Source organism: Schistocerca piceifrons, chromosome 3, assembly GCF_021461385.2.
Source record: "Schistocerca piceifrons isolate TAMUIC-IGC-003096 chromosome 3, iqSchPice1.1, whole genome shotgun sequence".
In the NCBI taxonomy this organism is placed as follows: Eukaryota; Metazoa; Arthropoda; class Insecta; order Orthoptera; family Acrididae; genus Schistocerca; species Schistocerca piceifrons.
In genome coordinates, this window is record NC_060140.1 from 605,928,765 (window position 1) to 605,954,094 (window position 25,330).

General features: G+C 36.9%; 1 protein-coding gene across 1 annotated transcript; it reads left to right on the forward strand.

Annotated features, from left to right (window-relative positions):
• The first annotated feature begins 14,416 nt into the window (after positions 1–14,416).
• Positions 14,417–18,454, forward strand: LOC124789832. Its single transcript, XM_047257325.1, has 2 exons — positions 14,417–14,477; positions 14,711–18,454. Exon 2 carries the CDS (start codon positions 16,893–16,895, stop codon positions 17,946–17,948), a length of 1,056 nt encoding a protein of 351 aa, XP_047113281.1. The 5' UTR covers positions 14,417–14,477; positions 14,711–16,892; the 3' UTR covers positions 17,949–18,454.
• The last annotated feature ends 6,876 nt before the right edge of the window (positions 18,455–25,330 follow it).

A 25,330-nucleotide genomic window follows, 5' to 3' on the forward strand; every position in this document is an offset into this window, starting at 1 on the left:
TTCCTTTTCAGAACTACATATTTATTGCATAAAATTGTTACAAAACTGACTTACAAAAATTTGTCAAAACACTGAGGCCCAGATGGCTGATTCCCCACTGCTTATACAAATTTCCAGCAATCACTGCTGATGTCATCCACTATTAGAAACAGAAAATGTATGGATTACAATATCATGAAGATCATTAGTTGGAGAGTGTTTCTCATATTTCCATGAGTTTCTTCCATATATACTGACCACAGGACAGTTTCACTTCTTCTAAAATGTGGCCTCTTAACCAGTCTTTAAGCGCAGCAAACAAATTCAAATCCAAGGGAGTGAGGTCAGAACAGTATGAAATATGATCGAACACTTCAAACTTCATATTCTGAAAATGGTAAATGATGTGGGCAGTGATGTGTGGACACACACTGTCATGCAAAAGTAGAATTATGTTTGACAACAAGTCCCAGGTTTTGTGCCCCAAGGATCTGTTCTTTGACCTTTCCTTTTCATTATTTATATAAATGATTTACCTGCAGTTGCACCATGTGATGCAGTGCTATATGCTGATGACACAACACTCATCACATGTGACACTAGCCTTGAAAATGTGCACCACAGCATGGCAGTGGCAATGAAGAGATGCACTACTTGGTTTGAAGCAAATGTACTGCAGAAGAATGATAGTAAAACTGAGGCTATTGTATTCAATCTGAATGCCCCCACTCATGATAACAAAACAGTAAAATTATTAGGATTTCGTATAGATTAAAAGCTCAGCTGGGATACCCACACAGGGAAGTGATGTGGCAAATAAGCACTTGTCATCTATCTGCTGTACAAGCTGAGAAGCAGTGTCAGTAAAGAACTTATCTTATATGCATATTTTGCATTCTTCCATTCCCACCTGAGTTATGGAATACTATTCTGGGCAATTCTGTAGGATCGAAATTAGTGTTTAAATGGCAAAAGAAAGTAATAAGGTGCACAGCAGGACTTAGCCCATACGAATCATTACGAGATTATTCTAAGAAACTAAATATAATAACAGTGCCTGGCCAGTATATTTACAACTATTTTGTCTACAGTAAAGAGAATCTGAGTAAATTTGGCTTAAGGAGGGCAGTTGATGACCGTAACATAAGAAGTGGACATACAATTAATATGCCATATGCTAGGCTGGCAAAGACACACAACAGTTACAAACATTTTGGTCCTGTCTACTTCAACAAATTACCTAAAAACGCCTATACAGTGCCAGTAAATAAATTTAAAATTAGTCTTTCAAGGTGGATGAAAAGTAAAGTAATTTACTCTGCTCAAGAGTTCCTTGAGAATTTGGCAAATGACCCAGTTTCCTTATGAGAAAGAACAATAAATTAACTCATTCCATGTAGGCTTTCACGGCCAGCGTCTTTATCAGTAAACTCTTCCGGGCTAAGTTGCCGTGGTCGATCTGTAGAACTTCTTCTCCCTGACGTTTCGTTCTCAACTACGGAGAACATCTTCCGAGGTGAGTCGACGACTGGCTGCTAGGAGCTGGGGCAGCCGCTTATATAGAGATCGTAGGGGGCGCCACCACACGTCGACGTTGCATCAATCACGTGACAATCGATTGCCTGCAATCGAGAGAACAGACGATAGCCAGAGATAGCTGCACATCGACGCCATGTGACGTGTGGTGGCGCCCCCTACGATCTCTATATAAGCGGCGGCCCCAGCTCCTAGCAGCCAGTCGTTGACTCACCTCGGAAGATGTTCTCCGTAGTTGAGAACGAAACGTCAGGGAGAAGAAGTTCTACAGATCGACCACGGCAACTTAGCCCGGAAGAGTTTACTGATAATAAATTAACTGTAAACTATACATATGCTACACTGTGCAACTATTTTATTACTGTTTCATGCACTTATTGTTAATTATTTATTTGATTATTTACTTGTCATTCACTGAACTATGTAGTTCATTTACCTTGTAATTGATCTGACAGAAAACTTTTTGTTGTTATTGACATTTGTATAAATATGTATTGTATCCATCTTGGATTACTATATTGTAGTTAATGACATTTGTCCAAGTTTATATTATTATTATTGTTATAATTATCATCGTGTTAACACTGATAACACTCAGCTGCATGTAATAAGGTGGAATAAAACAATTGTATTTGTATTTGTTTTCAAATTGCTGACTTTAACCCATCATGTAGTACAGCACTGGAATTGCATTGGCTGTTTACTGTTGACTCTGTCCCAGACAGTATTCCAAAACTGGTCTTCACGCATCCAAAAAAACTGAGAGCATTACTCCTCCTGTAGTGTGTTCACTCTTTAATTTCTCTTTGGATCTGGATCAGGATATTTCCATTACATGCTTTAGTGATTGTACTCTGGCTTAAAGTGGTGAATTAAAGTTTCATCTCCAGTGATTGTTCAATTCAAACCCTTTTTTACCTTACATGATGATCCAGTAGGTGCCAACACATTTTCACACAGTTGCACTTGTGCTCCTCATTTAGTTGTTTTGCGGCCCATATTGCACAGACATTACAAATGTTGAGTCTGTTTTAGATGCTGTTATATGCCGAACTGTGATTAACAAGCCTTTGGTTTGCCACTTCAGCAACAGTCACACATTAGTTATTCAAAATCAGGTCACAGTCTTGCTCAGTGGTGGCATCCGTAGTGGCAGTGATGGAAGTTCTGATCTCCCCCCAATATTTTTCAAAGAGTCTTCTATGGATTTTAGCTCCTGCTAAACCTTCATACAACAAAAGCTTATTATGGAAGGTTGTTCCCCAATGGTGTGAAAGAAGAGTGGCACAGCCACATTTATTTCACAAGAGCTTAAAGTGAACTGATGTGACAACGCTGAAATCTATCACAAATGAAGAGAACAAAGCCAGTCAGTGGAAGGTAGATGCACAAAATGGTACTGCTAGCCTGTGGACAGCTAGATGAAAGTGTAGATACTTACTGATTTATCCCCATACAAACTCAAAGAATTAATTTAATATAAGATGAGTAATGAAGTAGTTTTGTCAGGATTTTGTGTTTAAGTTCAGAAACATATCACAACAAAATTCATGTTACTGTATTGGAACTGTTTACAGTTGTGAATGATGTAAGTTATTTGTTGATTCTTGATATGTGTGATATTATGGAGTGCTTCAAGCAAAGGAAAATAGTAACAGAAGTGGTTCATCATCAAAGTACTGACTTCCAATCTAGAGAAGCAAGTTCAAAACACCACCCATGAATACCTTGGTTTTGCACGGTTCCTCTAAATCTTAATGTGAATATCAGACTCATGTACTTGAAAAGGTCACAGATAAATTTCCTCTCCTAGTCTTGCCCATTCTTAGACAAGACAGTATATGTGTAATGTATCTGACATGAATACTGTATCTTTGCACTAAATACGTTAATTTGTTTCATTTATGGAAGAACATGATTTAATCTCTAAGGCTTTTGTGATCACATCATACTATGGATTAAAAATGTTTCAGTAACAGACACAATTAGCTCCCTATTTCAGCATGTAGCAGATTAGGCCAGCATATTATGGCAAAATAAAAATTTTTAGTATTGAATATTGTGGCACAACATACTTAATAACTTTAATAAACACTGTCCCACTACAAATAAGACAAGATCATATGCAAAGAAAAAGAGAAAAAAAGCGTAACCAGAGGGTACACTCCTCATATAAGACTGATAAAGGCAATTAGCAGTCATGTTTATAAGGCACTCTATCTGAAACTGAAAATACAAGGGTAATCCCAAAAGTAAGGTCTCCTATTCTTTTATAAGTACATAGAACTGTTTATTTCTACAATGGTTTACATCAATTTACAGTTTGAACATTTAACTATTTTTTGACATAATCACCATTTCTGTCAATGCATTTTTGTAGGTGTTGCTGCAGTTTTTGTATGCCCATGTCTTACCAGCTCACCGCCATGCTGTTCAGAAAGTAATGAACCTCGTCTTTCACCGTGTTGTCGGAGCTGAATCACTTTCCGGCCAAATGTTCTTTTAAATTAGGGAACAGGTGATAGTCACTGGGCCCCAAGTCAGGGCTATAGGGTGGGTGGGTGATAATGTTCCACTGAAACTCGTGCAGGAGAGCAATGGTTTACCAAACGATGTGTGGGCGAGCATTGTCATAGAGAATGTGTATGCCCTTGCTCAACATTCCTCTTCTATGGTTCTGAGTTGCCTGTTTGAGTTTTTTCAAAGTCTTACAGTACCTACCAACATTAATTGTGGTCCCAGTGCTCAACCTTCAACACTCTCTCCTCAGAAATTGACGGTCTCCCACTCCTTTGTTTGTCATGAATTTTAGTCCTACCTGCTGCAAACTCTCTACACCACTTAAAAACATTTTTGACATCTATACACAACTCACCACACACTTCTGTCAATTGGCGACGGATTTCAATTGGGGCAGTGCCCTTTGCATTCAAAAACTGAAAAACTGCACGCAATTCGCACTTGGCGGTAACATCCGACGGGAGCTCCATTCTCAACAGCTGCCAAACCAAGACTGAGTACCTCAGTGCGGCATGCACATGTTTAAACACAGTGCATGATGCACTCTTCATAACAGTGTGACCAACTGCCACACAAACAGAGTTCCGTACTTATAAAAAAATAGAAGACCTTACTTTTGGGATTACCCTTGTATATTGCAGTATGAAAATAAGATGTACCAAAGGTTGGCACCATCGCTGAAAAATATCATTGAAGGAGAGATGTGGAGGGAGTCTTGTGTGTGGACTGAGGAGAAAAGCAGTCACTTCTGGGCAGTTTGACAGCATGATGAACACGCCCAACTTCAGCAGCTGGCCAATTGTTATCAGTTTCCTGTGATTCAGAAGTGTGTGGATGCATAAAGTGATAGTACTTCACACTGAAAAGCAGTTTTACCTAGGCAGTTGGATGGTACAGTTAATGCTCTCCATTGCAGTGGCTGGGCAGTTTTTTTTATATGAGGCATCTATGTTTCAGAAATCACTGTAAGGCATAGATCACAAGCTCTTCTGAGTGGAGGCAGTAAGACAGACACATGTAATGGAGTAAGTGATAAGCATGTTTGCTCTTGAGTTGAGCCTTAAAAGTTTCCATCAAGCGTAACTGTTGTGACCACCATCATCACATGGATGTTAATATATGTGTATTGCTCCAAATCAATTCAAGTTATAGGGAAGTGGACTCAAAATGTCTCTGTATTTTCATGGTTTGTTCTGTTCTCTAAGCATTTGTGGCATTTAGTGGGTGTATGTGAGGCTGTGCAATTGTCGATTTTTTTCTATAAGGATACTGCCTTGTTAGAATAGAATAATTATCAGTTACTTGTTGCTTCATAACTATCTATCTTTCTTTGCCCTCGCAGTGGTGAGCAGATAGCGGTTGAATAGTGACATATTAGTGAATGGAAGAAGAATGAAAAAATAATATGATCCATTATATAGTGTATGATATCTTGTTGAGAGTACTGACTGCAGAAATGTGTTGTGAATGGGCATGAAGCAGTCATTCGAACTGTCCTTAAAGTAATTATATTTCAGTGAACACTCTGCACTTAAGGAAGAAAACAATCTTTTCTATGTACGTAAGGCCATGGATCCAACTTCTTGTTGATGTTATAACGGTACAGCCTACCCCAGAACTCATATGAAATGTCCAATACCACCTTCTTTTTATATATGCATCAGGATAGTTATCGGGCAATTCAGTGGTTCCTAAGGCCTTGTATGTGTGTCTTTATATGTATCATTCTGTCCTATTTGATAAAATACTTGATACTCATTGCAAAGGCATGTGGAATGTTCTAGAAGGATGTGCATCATCGTAAATATCGGTGGATTGTTGTCATTGATAAAATTATGTACATATACTAAATTAAGTAGCTAATCAAGAAATTGAAGTAATAAGTCCTTAGCAATAAATAACTAGAGACTGCATAGATGTTAGCATGAAAAATCAATGCTTCTAATTAAGAAAATGGTAATCTAAAAATCCTTCCCCATGAACCATCGAACTTGCCGTTGGTGGGGAGGCTTGCGTGCCTCAGCCATACAGATGGCCGTACCATAGGTGCAACCACAACGGAGGGGTATCTGTTGAGAGGCCAGACAAATGTGTGGTTCCTGAAGAGGGGCAGCAGCCTTTTCAGTAGTTGCAGGGGCAACAGTCTGGATGATTGACTGACGTGGCCTTGCAACATTAACCAAAACGGCCTTGCTGGGCTGGTACTGCGAACGGCTGAAAGCAAGGGGAAACTACGGCCATAATTTTTCCCGAGGGCATGCAGCTTTACTGTATGGATAAATGATTATGGCGTCCTCTTGGGTAAAATATTCCGGAGGTAAAATAGTCCCCCATTCGGATCTCTGGGCGGGGACTACTCAAGAGGACGTCGTTATCACGAAAAAGGAAACTGGCGTTCTACGGATCGGAGCATGGAATGCCAGATCCCTTAACTGGGCAGGTAGATTAGAAAATTTAAAAAGGGAAATGCATAGGTTAAAGTCAGATATAGTGCAAATTAGTGAAGTTCGGTGGCAGGGGAAACAAGACTTTTGGTCAGGTGAATACAGGGTTATAAACACAAAATCAAATAGGGGTAATGGAGGAGTAGGTTTAATAATGAATAAAAAAATAGGAGTGCGGGTAAGCTACTACAAACAGCATAGTGAATGCATTATTGTGGCCAAGATAGACACGAAGCCCACGCCTACTACCGTAGTACAAGTTTATAAGCCAACTAGCTCTGCAGATGATGAAGAAATTGAAGAAATGTATGATGAGATAAAAGAAATTATTCAGGTAGTGAAGGGAGATGAAAATTTAATAGTCATGGGTGACTGGAATTCGAGAGTAGGAAAAGGGAGAGAAGGAAACATAGTAGGTGAATATGGATTGGGGGTAAGAAATGAAAGAGGAAGCCGCCTGGTAGAGTTTTGCACAGAGCATAACTTAATCATAGCTAACACTTGGTTCAAGAATCATGAAACAATGTTGTTTACATGGAAGAATCCTGGAGATACTAGAAGGTATCAGATAGATTATATAATGGTAAGACAGAGATTTAGGAACCAGGTTTTAAATTGTAAGACATTTCCAGGGCCAGATGTGGACTCTGACCGCAATCTATTGGTTATGAACTGTAGATTAAAACTGAAGAAACTGCAAAAAGGTGGGAATTTAAGAAGATGGGACCTGGATAAGCTGAAAGAACCAGAGGTTGTACAGGGTGTGAGGGAGAGCATAAGGGAAAAATTGACAGGAATGGGGGAAAGAAGTACAGTAGAAGAAGAATGGGTAGCTCTGAGGGATGAAGTAGTGAAGGCAGCAGAGGCTCAAGTAGGTAAAAAGACAAGGGCTAGTAGAACGCCTTGGGTAACAGAAGAAATATTGAACTTAATTGACAAAAGGAGAAAATATAAAAATGCAGTACATGAAGCAGGCAAAAAGGAATACAGACGTCTCAAAAATGAGATCGACAGGAAGTGCAAAATGGCTAAGCAGGGATGGCTAGAGGACAAATGTAAAGATGTAGAGGTTTATCTCACTAGGGGTAAGATAGATACTGTGTACAGGAAAATTAAAGAGACCTTTGGAGAAAAGAGAACCACTTGTATTAATATCATGAGCTCAGATGGAAACCCAGTTCTAAGCAAAGAAGGGAAGGCAGAAAGGTGGAAGGAGTATATAGAGGGTCTATACAAGAGCAATGTACTTGAGGAAAATATTATGGAAATGGAAGAGGAAGGAGATGAAGATGCAATGGGAGATACGATACTGCGTGAAGAGTTTGACATAGCACTGAAAGACCTGAGTCGAAACAAGGCCCCGGGAGTAGACAACATTCCATTAGAACTACTGACGGCCTTGGGAGAGCCAGCCCTAACAAAACTCTACCATCTGGTGAGCAAGATGTATGAGACATGCGAAATTCCCTCAGGCTTCAAGAAGAATGTAATAATTCCAATCCCAAAGAAAGTGGGTGTTGACAGATGTGAAAATTACCGAACTATCAGTTTAATAAGTCACAGTTGCAAAATACTAACGCGAATTCTTTACAGACGAATGGAAAAACTAGTAGAAGCCGACCTTGGGGAAGATCAGTTTGGATTCCGTAGAAATGTTGGAACACGTGAGGCAATACTGACCTTACGACTTATCTTAAGAGAAAGATTAAGGAAAGGCAAACCTACGTTTCTACCATTTGTAGACTTAGAGAAAGCTTTTGACAATGTTGACTGGAATACTCTCTTTCAAATTCTAAAGGTGGCAGGGGTAAAATACAGGGTGCTAAAGGCTTTTTACAATTTGTACAGAAACCAGATGGCAGTTATAAGAGTTGAGGGGCATGAAAGGGAAGCACTGGTTGGGAAGGGAGTGAGACAGGGTTGTAATCTCTCCCCGATGTTATTCAATCTGTATACTGAGCAAGCAGTAAAGGAAACAAAAGAAAAATTCACAGTAGGTATTAGAATCCATGGAGAAGAAATAAAAACTTTGAGGTTCACTGATGACATTGTAATTCTATCAGAGGCAGCAAAGGACCTGGAAGAGCAGTTGAACGGAATGGACAGTGTCTTGAAAGGAGGATATAAGATGAACATCAACAAAAGCAAAATGAGGATAATGGAATGCAGTCAAATTAAGTTGGGTGATGCTGAGGGAAGTAAATTAGGAAATGAGACACCTAAAGTAGTAAAGGAGTTTTGCTATTTGGGGAGCAAAATAACTGATGATGGTCGAAGTAGAGAAGATATAAAATGTAGACTGGCAATGGCAAGGACAGCATTTCTGAAGAAGAGAAATTTGTTAACATCGAGTATAGATTTAAGTGTCCGGAAGTCGTTTCTGAAAGTATTTGTATGGAGTGTAGCCATGTATGGAAGTGAAGCATGGACGGTAAATAGTTTGGACAAGAAGAGAATAGAAGCTTTCAAAATGTGGTGCTACAGAAGAATGCTAAAGATTAGATGGGTAGATCACATAACTAATGAGGAAGTATTGAATATAATTGGGGAGAAGAGGAGTATGTGGCACAACTTGACAAAAAGAAGGGACCGGTTAGTAGGACATGTTCTGAGGCATCAAGGAATCACAAATTTAGCATTGGAGGGCAGCATGGAGGGTAAAAATCGTAGAGGGAGACCAAGAGATGAATACACTAAGCAGATTCAGAAGGATGTGGGTTGCAGTAAGTACTGGGAGATGAAGAAGCTTGCACAGGATAGGGTAGCATGGAGAGCTGCATCAAACCAGTCTCAGGACTGAAGACCACAACAACAACAATCTAATAATCCAGTAACAGAAGACCTCACTATCTTGAGAAACTTCTTAAAAGTTATTACCAAGCATTGTATTTTAATTTGTTATTTATGTTTATGTCTTCCTCTGTAATTAATATTGTTTGTAGTTACATTTCTAATTAATTCTCCAGTTGTTTACATCTCACAGTTTTCCAAATTCCAGAATTTGAGCCCTTATTTGTGCCTTTTATGTATATAATCAGATAAGGCACGAGCTCTGTACTACCATTGTATGTTAGTAACCAAATCCAAACTGTAATTAATTATGTAACTAAAATAATACAAGAGGCATCATTGTAATTAAAGTTCAGAATGATTTTCTTAAGGAAAACTAAAGATACTGGTATAAAATATTGTCACTCAATATTGTATTTTATACCTTATTTGGCTGTAATATCAGTTTCTTTACTTTTTGTAAATTTTAATTGTAACATCAAAATTGTACAAAATTAATCATGCTTTAGTTTGGAAGTTATTGTTAAAATTGTGTATAAAGCGATGCAGCAATGCTGTAATGGATCAGTTCTGAAGTTACTTTTGGAAGTCAAAGAGATCAGTGAAGTCTGTCCATGTTTTGTTTACATGACAAGTGTGCAGTTTCAATTAGTGTGAATAAATTTTGTGAAGCATGAAAATTTCCCATTCATTCATCAGTGGACCAGGCAGAAGAAACTTAAATTAAGTAATATTCAACATGAATCATTACAATGTGAATAACTGAAAGTAATAGATCTTGACCTGCAAAATTTCCAAAAGTGAATTTGTTGTAATTGCTGTAAGAGAAATCTACTATGCTTTTCCTGTTGATGTGGTTAACCATTTTAAGTACTGTACTATAACTATTATTATATTTGACTCCTCTTGGAGGGCTTGTGTTTTAATTGAAATGTGTTTTAAAGGCATTGGTAGTGATAAATAACATCTTGATCAAATTCTTGTATATGGCTCATTCAAAAGAATGAGTGAAAATTTTACTGTTTTATAAAAATACATTGTTGGGACCATGGTTATATATATATCCTTTTCCATAATCAGCCACTGCCAATAGGGTCTGGTCTCAGAATCACCACAAAATAAAGCTAAACATCAGGCTAATGATATCTTCATAGATCATTCAACTAACAAATGCAAGACAGCATGGGAGATTACGAAAGTGTAGTCTAGAATCAGTGCAAATAAGCTGCCAATTCTCTTAAGCCCAGATCAACTTAATCTTAGCCTTACCAATACTTGGAAATGCACTGTATGTAGTATACATATGTAAGTATCACAGCAGTGACAGAACAAATGCTTTAGTTAGCTGACAGGGAGCAGAATCTGAAGTCCTTGATCACAGCCGAGATACATTCAAATGGTATTATGTTTCCCTATGGGTATAGCAAATGTAGTAAAAAAAAATACAGCGACTCCAGAACTGAAGATCATTATGGCCTTTCAAATTTTATGCTATTTTATTCTAAAAGAAATAATAATAAAAAAAAGAAATAATAATAGCAAAAATAATAAGCCATCCCTATGTTATCTTATAAACTGGATTGTTATTGGAAGTGCCTTTCCTGACTGTTTAGATAACTGGAGTTATATCTGTACATAAAAAGGGAAACAGAGCTTCACCAGAAAGTTATAGGGCAACTGCTGTTGCTTTCATGTTATCTAAAATCATCATGGTGATAATTAAATAAATGAATATCTCGATAACAACCTTTTCCTAAATAAGGACCAATATGGATTTTGTAATGGTCAGTCCACTATAAAAGCAGTGGAGAGTAGGACTACTGTAATATCTGTCTTACAGAGATTTGAAAAAAACAACATTCAGTTGATCTAACAAAGGCTGTAGACATGATATTACATAACATTCCTGCAAAGAAACTGAAACACTATAAAATAACAGACAGAATACTTGCACTATTAAAACTGTTCAGTAAGAAACAACTGGTGTTAACTAATTCAAAACTTCAGGTATTCTAAATGTCATAAGGAGTCCATTGGAAATATACGGTTAGCCCATTTCTGTTTATTGTTTGTGTGAATGATAAGCTTGGCTTGCTATCTTTGAATGTAGTAACATATGATCTCAGTACCAAATCAAACATGTCTCATAATGACACCACATGTTTGGGAGCAAATGAATGAACTTATGATGGAGAAGATATCTTTCTAGTTTCAATCTAACAAGTTAACAATGCAAAACTGAGAGTATAGTATTCCCCCAAAAAGATGTGTGACTATGGTCACAAAGAGTCTGTTAAATTATTGGGTAACTGACTGGAAACAAAACTGAATTGGAACACTCACACATAATGTATGAAACAAACTATCAAAAAAATAACCAAAAACTTGCTCCCACACAATCTGGCCATCCACTGATAGCATATCTGCAGTGACAAGAATTCCCTTGCCCAGTATGGTGAAGAACTTACAACACAGGCACTAACCCTAAACCTAGTGTGCAAGCACATTTCCTGTGCCATTCCTCACACACCTAATCCTCCCACCCCTCCTAAGGATCAACTACAAAGGAGCACCTCACTCATCACCCAATATCACCCTGGACTAGAGCAACTGAACCATCCTTCACCAAGGTTTTATCTATCATCATGCCTGGAAATGAGGGATGTACTACCCAAGATCCTTCCCACCCTTCCCAAAATGGTATTCCATGGGCACAGCTACCGGCAACCTCATGGTACCCTCCTATGCCAACCTTTTTATGGGGCATCTAGACAAAACCTTACTAGCCTCCCAAAACCCCAAACCTGTTGTCCAGATTCAATGGTGATATCTTAATAACCTGGACTTAGGGACAAGACACCCTACCCTCATTCCCACACAATTGTGAATACCTTCCCTCCTATTTGTTTTTCCTGGTCCTCCTTAAACCAATGTGCCACCCTCCTGGATGTTGACCTCCAGCTCTGTGTGGCTCCATCCACAGCTCTTTCCATACTAAGCCTATGAACCCTCACAATACTAGCACTTCAACGAGGGTCACCACTTCCACAGCAAATAATCACTCCCACAGAGCCTGGCCACTTGTTGTCTGTGTATCTGCAGTGAGGAGAATTCTGTAGACCAGTATGCTGAAGATCTTGCAAGGGTCTTCACAGACAGGCACCTATCCTGCAACAGATATCCTGTGCCATATCTCACACATTCCTAATCCCTTCTAAAGAGGTATTCCATTGCTCAGCCAATCTGCACAACATCTGGGTCCAGACTTACCCACTCAAACTTCATACTCTTTGCTTGAGAGGTCATGTCCCCCTGGTGCAAGGCCTGCCCAATCCACCTGCCCAGCACTTCCCACTCCAGTAGTGTAACAGATTTAGCCCACTTCATCTGAGGCAGGGCCATCTGTGAAAGAAAATGTGTCATACATCAACTCTGCTGTAATCACTGCACAGCTTTTTATGTTTGTATGACAACCAACCAACTGTCCACAAGAATGAATTGCCACAAACTGTGGTCATGACTAAAGTTGACCACCCACTGGCACAACGTGCAGCTGAACACAACATGTGCTGCTGCTTCACAACCTTTGCCTTCTGGGTCCTTCCCTCCAACACTATTTTTTCTGAACTATGCACATGACAATTGCTCTTGGAACACATCCTTTACTTCCAGAACTCTCCTGGCCTCAATATCTGCTAACCCACAGCCCCTACACACTCTACCCAACAGTTTACCCTTCCTCTGCCCTGTCCCTCCCTCCCAATGCATGCCCTCCCATCACGTTCATCATGAATCTTTCCTCATGCCTCTGTTACCTATGAGCCACATGCCTCACTCATGCACCTGCCACCCTTCCATACCATATTCCTAGCTGCCAAACCTGCCTCCCTCCAAGACTGCTACAGTTCCTTCAAATAATGCAAAAGTTGAGGGTGCCACATGAGCAGAGTCTGTGGAGATGTTGAGACTGATGATGCTCCTACTGCTGCAGGTACTGTTCTGGTGGTTGCCTAGCCACTGTTGTTGCAACAGAAATTAAACATAGATTATCTTCATTTTGCTGGTAATGATGTTTCTCCATCTTTACAATTGCTGAAGCGACATTTATTTATAATGTTATTGCCGTTGTAGTGCTAGATGCTGCTGAAAGTGTGGCTTTCCTTTTGTTGCTGGAATTTCTCTTATGGTTTCATTAACTTTTCAATGACATGATCCAATGTTTTGTCTCGTAATGTTATGATTTCAACTAAGATACCAGACGTTTACCTAAAAAGCCATCTGTTACGGTAAGCTTGAGACAGTACCGAATAGAGTCCAATGAAATTTATTGCAAATTTTCATGAACCTGAGAGCATGCAGTTACACAGAAGAGCTTTATCATAAGGCTGATCTCATGGAGTCCACAGAATGAACAGAGCCATAGCTGTTATCATTGTCCAAATAGTTTCATACCTAGCAAGACTTCTCATGCAGACAGGCAAATGAGTGATGTGTGCCAGGCACATTTCCCTTAAAGCACTGCTAAAGACAATGTCATGGTCCATAGCATGAACTTAGTGTACCTTGTAATGGTACTTGAATTACGTAACCATTACGGCACCTCACCTGAACCTCTCGATGCCAGTAATATTCTACTCTGTTTCTGTTAACTACTTATCATATTTCTGGGACAACATTCAGATTTGATTTCATTTTTGATACATCGATATGTTTATATTGCAATGATATTATTCTTATGTGTATTCTTTCTTTTGTCACTATGATCTTTGACGAACTTGTAACTCTTGATTTTTGGGCGCGTAAATAGTTAGAAGTTAGTTGTTACTTGTTAGAGAGTCGGACCTTGAGAAAGTCAAGTGTTGGACATCTTTGGAAAGATGCATATTGTAGTTGGCTTATAAAATGTGAGGAAGATATTTTCAAGTATGTTTTATAATGTGGTGTTTTGTGTATCGTGTGATATTGCAATTAAAGCAATTAAAATGAAGTGTAACTTAATTTCGGAGTGCTGATTATTTTTTTATATCACCATTGTCCAGCAGAAGTGTAATCTTCAAGAATGGTTTGTGAAGCGCATCTACAAAACTTTTGAATATAGCAGAATAAAACCTAGGCCTCTTTGCATCCGAGCTTGGAATCATAACCACCTAGATTTTCGATGATTGAGCCATGATTTTACGACGAGACCAGCGTGGGAAACACGAAAAGGTGAGTGCCTAGTTTATTCATTATTACATGAAATGACATTATTAACTGTGCTCTAATAACACTTGCACATAATAACTATGTTGTTGCCTGAAAATGGAGTACTTAGCGGCATGAGCAACACCACAATCATTATTAAAGTTTGACCTTTGTTGTGGTAGGGTTGTTAGAATGTGGAGGCTCAGCCGGGATAGGCAGCACAAAATATTCAAAAATTAACTGTAGATGTGTTTCAGCACACAGTGAATCTGTTATGAAAAATATCGCCCTAAACCTGACAATCAAATAATAAGGAGAGACAACCACAGGACGAAAAATGGGAACAAAAAACAATGGGACGACAAAGGATTTAAAATAAACACTACGACTGGATTCCGACAGAGAAGACTTCAGCTATAAGTTAAGTAAAAATTCTAACGAATTTTGTAATTTGGTATTGTTATTTCTAGTGGTTCATTTTCTGTTGACAGTTAATAATGGATAAAATTAATGTAGGGGAAGAAATAGTGGGGGAGGATCAGAAACTCGATAGGATTGAAATAATTCTGCAGCTTCTGAGTAAGCAGAACGAAAACATAAATAATTTAAAATCTGAAATGAGGGCTGAAATTGACGAAAGGTTAGGGGAGAATTTGAATAAGCAATTAAATGCAATAAAAACTGAGTTAACTGAGGTCAAAAATCCACTGGAAGGTAACTTTAAGGTGATAGAATCGAGGGTAGACAATGTGGACGAAAAAGTAATTGTTTTTGAAAATGAATTCATTGCCGAAAATAGTAACAGAGCCAGGGAAATTCAGGAACTTCAAAATGAAAATGAATCGCTAGATGAAAAATTGAATGACTTGAAAGTAAACAGTGTTAATGCAGTCAGTAGTGTTGAGAAAAGGTTGACAGTTTAGAATCAAATCTTACCAATAAATTAGACACATTAAAAACTAAAATAAATCAAGTTGAAGAATATGTTGTTAACAAGAATTTGTAGTCATGCACCAGCATGGTCAAACCTGTTAGTGAAAAGTTTTCCTTGTGATAATTTGCACCCAGTTGATTTTTTGCACCATTGCAAGGACAATTTTGTGCCAGGAATGTCTGATGATTCAAAAATTAAATTTGTCAAAAATTTCTTGAAGGGGAGGCCCTGTTCTGGGCAAATCAAAATTTCGATCAGTGGGAAACCTTTGCAAATTTTGAGAAAAGCTTCTTAAACAAATTTTGGTCAGAATCTGAACAGGGGAGAATTAAATCAGAATTTTTAAATGGACCTATTTTCAGAGGGAGAGTGGGCTCCATGAAAGCATTTTGTAAAGATCAATTGAGGAAATTAATACATTTAGATAAATCTTTTGATGAAATGACACAAATAGATGCACTGAAAAGAAGGCTACCTGAAAAATTGCAATGGGATTTAGTTCATGGGCCTGATGATTCTGTGGAAATGTTTTTAAATTATGTGGATAAATTGGATAGGGCATTAGAAAGACGGAATATGCAAAATTTTAACAATGGTGAACACCAACAGGGGGGGGGGGTATTCAAACAGGTATGGAGAGAGGAGAGACTACAGAGACAATAGATATGAACAACACAGGGGAAACAATAGGGATCATAATGGTAATGACAGAAACAGAGGGGAACAAAATTGGAGATCAAACAACAGAGAAAACAGGCAGGAAAACTCCGGACCGCTTCAATGAGGGTCCGCAGTTTTGGGGCGAGAAAATTTAATCACAATAGGACCTACAATAACAACTGGGAATTTACAGACAGAGGAAGTAGGAGAAATGTAACTTATTATTATAATAAAACCAATGAAAGACAAAACAAATACACACCACAAATAACACACTCATGTTCAACACCAAATTAATACTTTAAATTGTGATCTGACACTTCGGGATACAATAAGAGAAAATAATCATGTTGAAAGCAACAAGGTAACTATTTCTGAGAATAAGCCAGATGAGGATATTGCAATTGTGCCAGAATTTTATTATTGGGTAGAGAATGATAATCTATGTAATTCTGAAGTATCTGACAAACATTACAGCTCTGATTTGAATAAGTTATTTAATGAAAATGAAAAGTTATGTGAAGAGAGAGAGATGGAACTTAATGTGACTGTGGATAGGATTCATGATGAGGAAAGTTTTGATTTTGATGAATATATGGAAGCAAATGATGTTGTTGAGAGTTGTACGGAGGTAAGTAATAGTGTGATTAATGCTGTAGGTGAATGTCAGATATTCATTGAGATTATTTCAAGTGAAGTAGTGAAGCTATGTGATAATGAAGTTGATAATTGTGAGCATTATGATGAGGTAAGTGTGGATAGTAATGAGGAAGAATACACTCATGCATCTGAAGAACAGGTAAAGTTAAGTCAGTGTAACCAATTTAATGTAGCAGAGGACTGTAATGTTGTGCCAGCTAAGTATGAAGCATTTAAACCCACCTACAAGTTCTGAAGGGAAAGGTGAAAAATTTTTAAAAGTATTATGGAACAGTTGCAATTACAAAACAGACAGGGAAGAGTTCTGGAACTATTTAGCTAAAATTTGTAGAAGGTTATATCCTCACTGGTGGCAAAGTGTAAAATGTAATGAATATCTGATGTATGCTCAACCTGTTGTATCCATAGATGATGATAATGAAAGTGTCAATGTGTGTGTGAAGCTATTAAAAACTGACCAGGAAAATAATGAGGGTAATTTTAGAGAAATTGAGAATGACCTGTTACATGAACCATTAAAAGAAAAAGTAGAAGAATGTGAATTAGGGTGTCCATACATTAAAGCTAAAGTAAACAATTGGGAGGGTAAAGGTCTCATTGATACAGGGAGTCCTATTTCACCTATTTCAGAAAAATTTAGAAATAAAATTAGAGACGGTGTTGATTTTGTTGAGGCCCTTGTGATGGGAGTAAAGATAAGAGGAGCTACAGGCAAACACAGTAAAGTCATCAAAAGTCAAGTATTTTTATCATTTGAAATAGAGGATGTAAAATTTGAGCAGGGTTGCCTTGTTATTCCAAGTTTAAAAGAGAACATATTGTTTGGCATGGACTGGGTGTTAAAGGTAAGTGCTGCATTTAGCTGGAGTGAGATGAAGTCAAATGTGTGTGAACCCAAAAGCAATATTATTGTGTGTACACAACTGTTTATTACACACTGTGGAGAAGGTTGCAATCATGTCAGGAAAATCATAGACTATGAAGAGAATTTGTGCTGTTATGATAATAAGCCTGAGCTAAATTTTTCTGGTCAAAATTATGAAAACCTAGTTAGAAGCAAAGTAGAGGAAGCAATTAATTTGGACAGTGATCAAAAGAGACAGTTGGAAAATTTATCGTGGGAGTTTCAAGATGTTTTCAATGAAAAACCTGGAAGAGTCAGATTTTATCAATGCACTTTACACCTTAAAAATCATGAACCTTTTTTCCTCAAGCCTTATAGTATTCCGTTTGCAAAATGAAAAGAAGTAGAGAGTGAGATACAAAAAATGGAAGCTTGGGGTATAATCGAAAGAAGTAACAGTGATTATAATAATCCTTTGGTGGTGGTTTCCAAATGTGGAGGTGGTGTTAGACTTGTACTTGATTCTAAGTACCTTAACAAATTTTTGAAAAGAGAAAATGATCATCCAGAAAACATAGATGAATTGTTACATAAATTTGAGTGTGTGAAATTCATGAGCAGCTTAGACTTAACTTCAGGCTTTCACCAAATTTCTTTAGAAATAAATTCTAGAAAATACACTGCATTTTTGTATGGGGGAAAAAGTTATCAATACTGTGTTGTACCATTTGGACTAACTGTTTCTGTTGCTGAGTTTATTAGAGCATTAGATCTTGTTTTGGGGGATGAGCTACTGTCTAAACTTATTGTATATGTAGATGATATTTTGATTTCTGGAAAAACATGGGAAGAACATTTTGAATTGCTAACACAGGTGTGTACAAAATTAAGGGAAAGGGATATGACCTCAAAGTTAGAAAAATGTAAATTTGGAGTAAGTGAATTGCAATTTTTGGGACACATTATTTCAAAAAAGGGGATTGAATCTGACAGAGAAAAAACTGAAGCTATAGAGAATTTTCCTGTTCCTAAAAATAAAAAACAATTAAAACATTTTTTTGGTCTTGCTGGATTTTACAGAAAGTATGTCAGTACTCAAGCTATGAACGCTTGTTGTTTATAAGATCTATTAAAGAAAAATACTGTCTGGGATTGGTCATCTGATTGTCAAAAAGCATTTGATGAGATAAAGAAACAACTTTCACAGAGCAGAATTCTATATAGGCCTGACATGTCTTTACGCTTCTGTTTAGTGACTGACAGCAGTGATACCGGATTAGGAGCACACTTATTTCAGGAAAAAGTCATAAGGGATCATATTGAACACCATTCCATTGCATTAGCTAGTAGAGTATTACAAAAGTATGAAAAGACTGACACTGTGACTGAAAAAGAACTTTTGGCTATGCATTGGGCTTTCAACAAATTTAAAAATTACCTTCTTGGACACACAGTAATTGTTTTCTCTGACCACAAAGCACTACGTTACTTACAGGAGTGTAGGCTTTATCATAGTAGAACCACCAGATGGGCATTATTTTTACAACAATTTGATTATGAAATTAAATATATTAAGGGGAAGGAAAATGTTATGCACTTTCTAGGACACCTTTTGGGCTAAATTTTGATAATGAAACAGGCATTGATGGCAAAAATTTCAAAATTATGTATTTGAAGGGGATAAAAGAGGAAGGAGAAATTTTAAAAATGTTTATTGACATTAGGAGACACCAAAATCATGATGAAAATTGGAAACTGGTAAAAAGTTATTTGGGAGTTAAGCAAAAGGTAGATGATTATTAGAAGGTACACCAAGGGATTCTGTTCAAAAGATTAAGACCTGATTTGGATGACTGGAAGTTATGTTGGCCTGAGCAGCACATAGACACATTAGTTAAGTGTATACATGAGAGCTTTGGACATTGTGGTTCTGTCAAATGCATACAAAAGATTCAGGAAAATGTCTACTTTTATAATATAGCCAGAAGAGTGAAGAAAAAATTAGCAGCCTGTGACCAATGTCAAAGAGTAAAAGTGAGTAATCAAACATGCAGAGGGATGATGCAAAATATTTCGCCCAGCAAAAATTTAGAGCTGACAGCTTGCGACATTTATGAATCCCTCCCTAAGTCAAAAGGAGGTTACAGTTTTATCTTTGTGATTGTTGACATATTCTCAAAATTCATCAAATTGTATCCATTAAGGAAAGCCACAAGTAAACAAATTACATATAAATTAACCAGTGATTATTTCAATATGGTAGGTACTCCACAAGCAATCTTGTCAGACAATGGCTCACAATTTACATCAAAAGTATGGAATGATTTTGTTGAAAATGCAAACATAAAACATATTTTGATTTAAGTTTATCACCCGTCCACTAATCCGGCAGAGAGGTACATGAGAGAGATAGGGAGGTTGTGCAGAACATATTGTAGTAAGATCCATGTAAATTGGATTGCATATGTAAGTGATTTCGAAGACATAATGAACAGTTTGCAACATACACTCACTGGCTTTTCACCATTCGAAATTATGTTTAACACAAGACCTACTAGCTCTATTACTGAACACACAGATTTTCCAGTTTGTCAAATTTTGTCATCTCAGGAGAGAGAACAAATTGTAAAAGACACCATGAAAAAACAAGCAGATTACAGAAAGAGAAGACACGATGCAAAAGGCAGGTTTTCACACTTTAATATTGGTGATTTGGTTTTGGTTAAAATGAAAGAAAAATCTAAACTTACGACTTCAGAATTAAAGAAATTTTTTGACATTTATATAGGACCATTTGAAGTGAAAGAAAATCCTCACCCAAATGATTACAGATTGAACTATCCAAAATCTAGGAAATTATTTGGTTTGAGGAATGTAACTGAATTGAAACCTTATAAGTCTGATACCTAGAATGAAATTTGCAAACCTCAATAACCTGGAATACAAGGAAAATTTTTCACATTTTATATTGTTTATGAAGTTTGTTTCCTATATGTGATATGGAAACTATATATGGTACTGAAGCTTACTTATTGCTGAAAGGAAGTGTGAAATGATTTTGCTTGATGAACTACGTACACATGTAATATACATACTATTCATTGAATATTATGATGGTTGCTTCTGTATTTTATTTTCTGTGTGTGGTAGGACATGTGCTATTTTAGTTGTAGTTTACTCATGTTAGTTATTAGACATTTTAATGAACATTTTGACATTCATATTTTGTGCTTACTATTGTTTAAAAATGCTGTTGAAGTATTAGTAGTGTGACTTGTTAAGGAAGTTGTGTGATGAGTAGTGGAGTCATGAACAATTACTCATTTTGGTAACATGTTTATGTATACATGCTTAAATTTTCTTCATTTGCTGATGTCATTTGTGCTGAAAACATTTTGTTGCTGTTATTATATTTTCTGAGCATATATGTTGGAAAAGACTAAAATTTGAATATTATGAACAGGCTATGCCCACCTATTTGCCCACTTGACAGTTGGGATGTATGAAATTGAGGACTTTCCACACTGTGGAATTAAATCATTCTTTTGTGTATTATAGGTGAACCATTCTGTCTGCCTATGGAGGCAACACACAGATACTAACAATTGTCATTTTTCTTAATTTTGTCTTCATATATAACATGTTTAGGATTAGTGTGACACCATTTGATATTTTGCATCTTATTCTCAACTGTTACAATAATATTTCTTCTGTTTTTGTAAGACTCAGTGTAGCCCTGAGCACTTATTTTCCGTTGTACATGTCAAATTGTAGGTTTTTATGGTACAGTTAGATTGGATCTGTATTGGAGGGGGGGGGGGTGAATATTGGGATAGACAATATATATCAGTGATGGGTTTCTTAAGCTACTGTAGGGGGATTATCACAGTAATCCGTTCTGCCATGTCTGCGTTGTATTTTATATTGGTAGGCAGCTGTTGATATTCTGCTCTCAGTTATATCTTTTGATCCCTCCCCTTTTATTTCTTATCCTACTGCCTGTCACTGATTCTATTCTATTTTTCTTCTGCTGATGATGAGAGGGGGCTAGGCTGATCTCTCCAGTAGTACCTATTTCTATCTTTCTTTTCCATCCACATATTTTGAGGTATCGCTCCTTCCTTGTTGCAGTGTCTATAATTGTACCATGTCCTCATGCTCTTCAATACAGATCAACAAGCAATTGTTTTCTTAAATGCTGTCTGGTAATACTTTTCTTTGTCACAGATTTCCATGTTAATGTAGTAAACTGTATCTGGTTGAATAACTTTGAAATTAATTTCCAAATTTATTTATATACTATCATACCATATTACAGTAGAGTAAAAATTCCAATTACTTTCACATCAGAATGTTGTAGGCCTATGGGTAATAAAAGCTTGCTTATGACATGTCATAAACAAGATTTTTTAAAAGTAATGTTAGAAAATGAGAAAATTAATGTGTGTTGTAATATATAGAATTTTTATTGACTATGAATCATAATTGTTGGACTATTATAATCTTTCATATTGTTTCTTTCATGTCATTGTACTAGTGTTCGATCATTCTTGGTGACACAATATAACACTGAATATTTGTGTAGGAACTTGTACTGAAGTGAAGAGTAAAGACTATGTAATAATTTCAGGTCAACTACCTGTGTAGATAAAGAACCCACCAGCTAAAAGAAACTATGTAAAGGGAATACCTATGGACCTGCTATTAGAGGAAAAACTTAACTATGAGAACAGGAACTAGTGTGGTGAAATGGACATTGAGTTAATGCTGGACTGAAAATAACAATTGGACTCTTGTTTGAAAAAGTTTTAATACTTTTCTTATTATATTGCCAAGAGACATATTCAGTGCTCATGTACAGAGTTGTAACTAAGATTCAAAAATTTTATGAGTTTTTTCTTTGGATACAATATGTTACAGATTACATTTTGATATTTATGTGTACTGTTGTAAAGAGAGTGAAGAGAGGCCTGTTGTAAAATTTAGTAATTTTTGCAAGTTTGAAAAGATATGGCTAAAGCAATTTTTAATCTATTACATTTCATTTCTTTAGTATGTACCGTTTGAAAGATACTGTTATTCTATATAATTATTACTGTAACTTAGTACCTTATTATCTTGCTGTTTGGGACACCCAATCCCATGCAGCTTGTGCATGAAATAGTGTGTGTGGCGGGGGGGGGGGGGGGGGGGGGGGTTCTGTAATGGTACTTAAATAACGTAACCATTACGGCACCTCACCTGAACCTCTCGATACCAGTAATATTCTACTGTGTTTCTGTTAACTACTTATCATATTTCTGAGACAACATTCAGATTTGATTTCATTTTTGATACATCGATATGTTTATATTGCAATGATATTATCCTTATGTGTATTCTTTCTTTTGTCACTATGATCTTTGACGAACTTGTAACTCTTGATTTTTGGGCGCGTAAGTAGTTAGAAGTTAGTTGTTAGAGAGTTGTTAGAGAGTCGGACCTTGAGAAAGTCAAGTCTTGGACGTCGTTGGAAAGATGCATATTGTAGTTGGCTTATAAAATGTGAGGAAGATATTTTCAATTATGTTTTATAATGTGGTGTTTTGTGTGTCCCGTGATATTGCAATAAAAGCAATTAAAATGAAGTGTAACTTAAATTCGGAGTGCTGATTTTTTTTATATCACCATTGTCCAGCAGAAGTGTAAACTTCAAGAATGGTTTGTGAGGCGAATCTACAAAACTTTTGAATATAGCAGAATAAAACCTAGGCCTCTTTGCATCCGAGCTTAGAATCATAACCACCTAGATTTTCGATGATTGAGCCATGATTTTACGACGAGACCAGTGTGGGAAACACGAAAAGGTGAGTGCCTAGTTTATTCATTATTACATGAAATGACATTATTAACTGCGCTCTAATAACACTTGCCACATAATAACTACATTGTTGCCCGAAAATGCAGTACTTAGCAGCGTGAGCAACACCACAATCATTATTAACGTTTGACCTTTGTTGCTTTGGGGTTGTTAGAACCTCAAGTTCATCTTATGTTGTTTACAGTGCAATGGCACCTTTTGTGCCTGGGTGACTTTCTCTAGTTACTTGGGTGAATCAGTATCCAGATGTGCTTTTTTTTAATATTACTGCAGTAATAACTGCCTAATAGGTTTGTGGGTGTTGTGTCATCACTACCTCATTGAAATAGTGTGTAGTTTCCCAAACACCATTCAGCATAATGCCCATAAACTTCTCAAGGAATATACAGATCTATTGTGACTACTACTAGCAACCACTTGCTGAAATATGTCACAACTTAACTTTACCTGGCAGTTTTTTCTCTTCCAAGCCAATTTTCAAGTTCTTGTCTCCTGCGGACCTCGGACTGAAGCTGCTCAGAGAGTGATGACAATCTTCTTTCCTGAATTGCTAATGCTGAGTCCCGGTTTCTTCGAATACTTTCATTATGCTATAAGAAGAAAAGGACTCTGTTACTGTCTTTCAGGAATAGAAGGTACAGTGCCTGTGAACTATAGAAATTAAATAAAATGCTGAAATGTTGCTGTGTCACTAGTAAAATATTTTAATGTGTACATTACATTCCATATCATTCTTGACATCACTCTATATGTTTTATGAGCCCTGTTGTTTTACAAGAAAGATACTCATGGTCCATTTCAGATCTACTGAGAAAAATGGCAAGTAAAGTCTGACTCTGTACTGGGCCAGATATCTGCCCTTATCAACCAGAAGTTTTAGAAGTTTTTTGTTTATTACAACACTGATTCAACAAATCGTATATGACAGGCAGAAACAGCCTCCAATATGAGGCCATCGAAGCAATGCATTTCTTTATCCTACAAATTTGGTAAAGACGAACAACACCTGGGGTGGTTCATGGAAATATGTAACAAATCAGATTAGTTATCTAGCTGCAGAGTAGGCTGCTTTTACACACACACACACACACACACACACACAGACCCATGAATAGGAGCATATAGGGCAGATATGGAACCTAAAGACAATTTTGCAAATAAGAAGGCATACAAATACAGTGGTAACTTTTGTCAGCTTCAAACTGGTTTATGATTCAATAGACAGGCAATCATCATCCCATACTCTAAAGGCATTCAAAATTGATGGAAAACAATGATAATTACCCAGCAGACATTAAAAGGTACAATCTCCAAAGATAAATTCATGGTAGAAACTTCAGAAGGAATTCAAATCCACACTGGTGTACATCAAGGAGATGTACTCCCACCCCCCCTGCCATGTAACATAATTGTGAAAAAAATAAATAAATAAGTAAATTGGAGTCTTGGGATAAAGAAGAGCAGAGAATTAACATGAAATGTCTAGCTTCCATAAAAAGTCTCAATCACACTTTCCCTGAGAAGTTTCAAGAAATCTCAAAGAAAACCGCCCTACAAACAAACTTACCACATGTGAAAGAAGCCTGGAGATAATCTCCCCATTATTATTTGGTTAGGGGAAGCATCACAAGTTATGCACTTTAAATATTTAGGAAAGATTACCCAACCATCAGGAGTAAACACAATAGTCAATCAAGACTGAATCAAAAAAGCATATATGCTCACATGGCCTCACTGCAACAAAAAATATAACTCTGTCAATGCAAAGTTAAGTATTACAACACAGTTGCTCTACAGGAAGCACTCTATGCTGCAGAAACTTTGCTGATACATTGTCAAACAAAAATGAGAGAGACTGAAAAGAAGGAAAGGAAAATTCTCAGGAAAATATTTAGATCAGTTTTTCATGAAGGAATTTG

What these genes read in the sequence shown, in the direction of transcription:
- LOC124789832 (XM_047257325.1), top strand. Translation starts at nt 16,893, where the DNA reads ATGTTGTGCCAGCTAAGTATGAAGCATTTAAACCCACCTACAAGTTCT.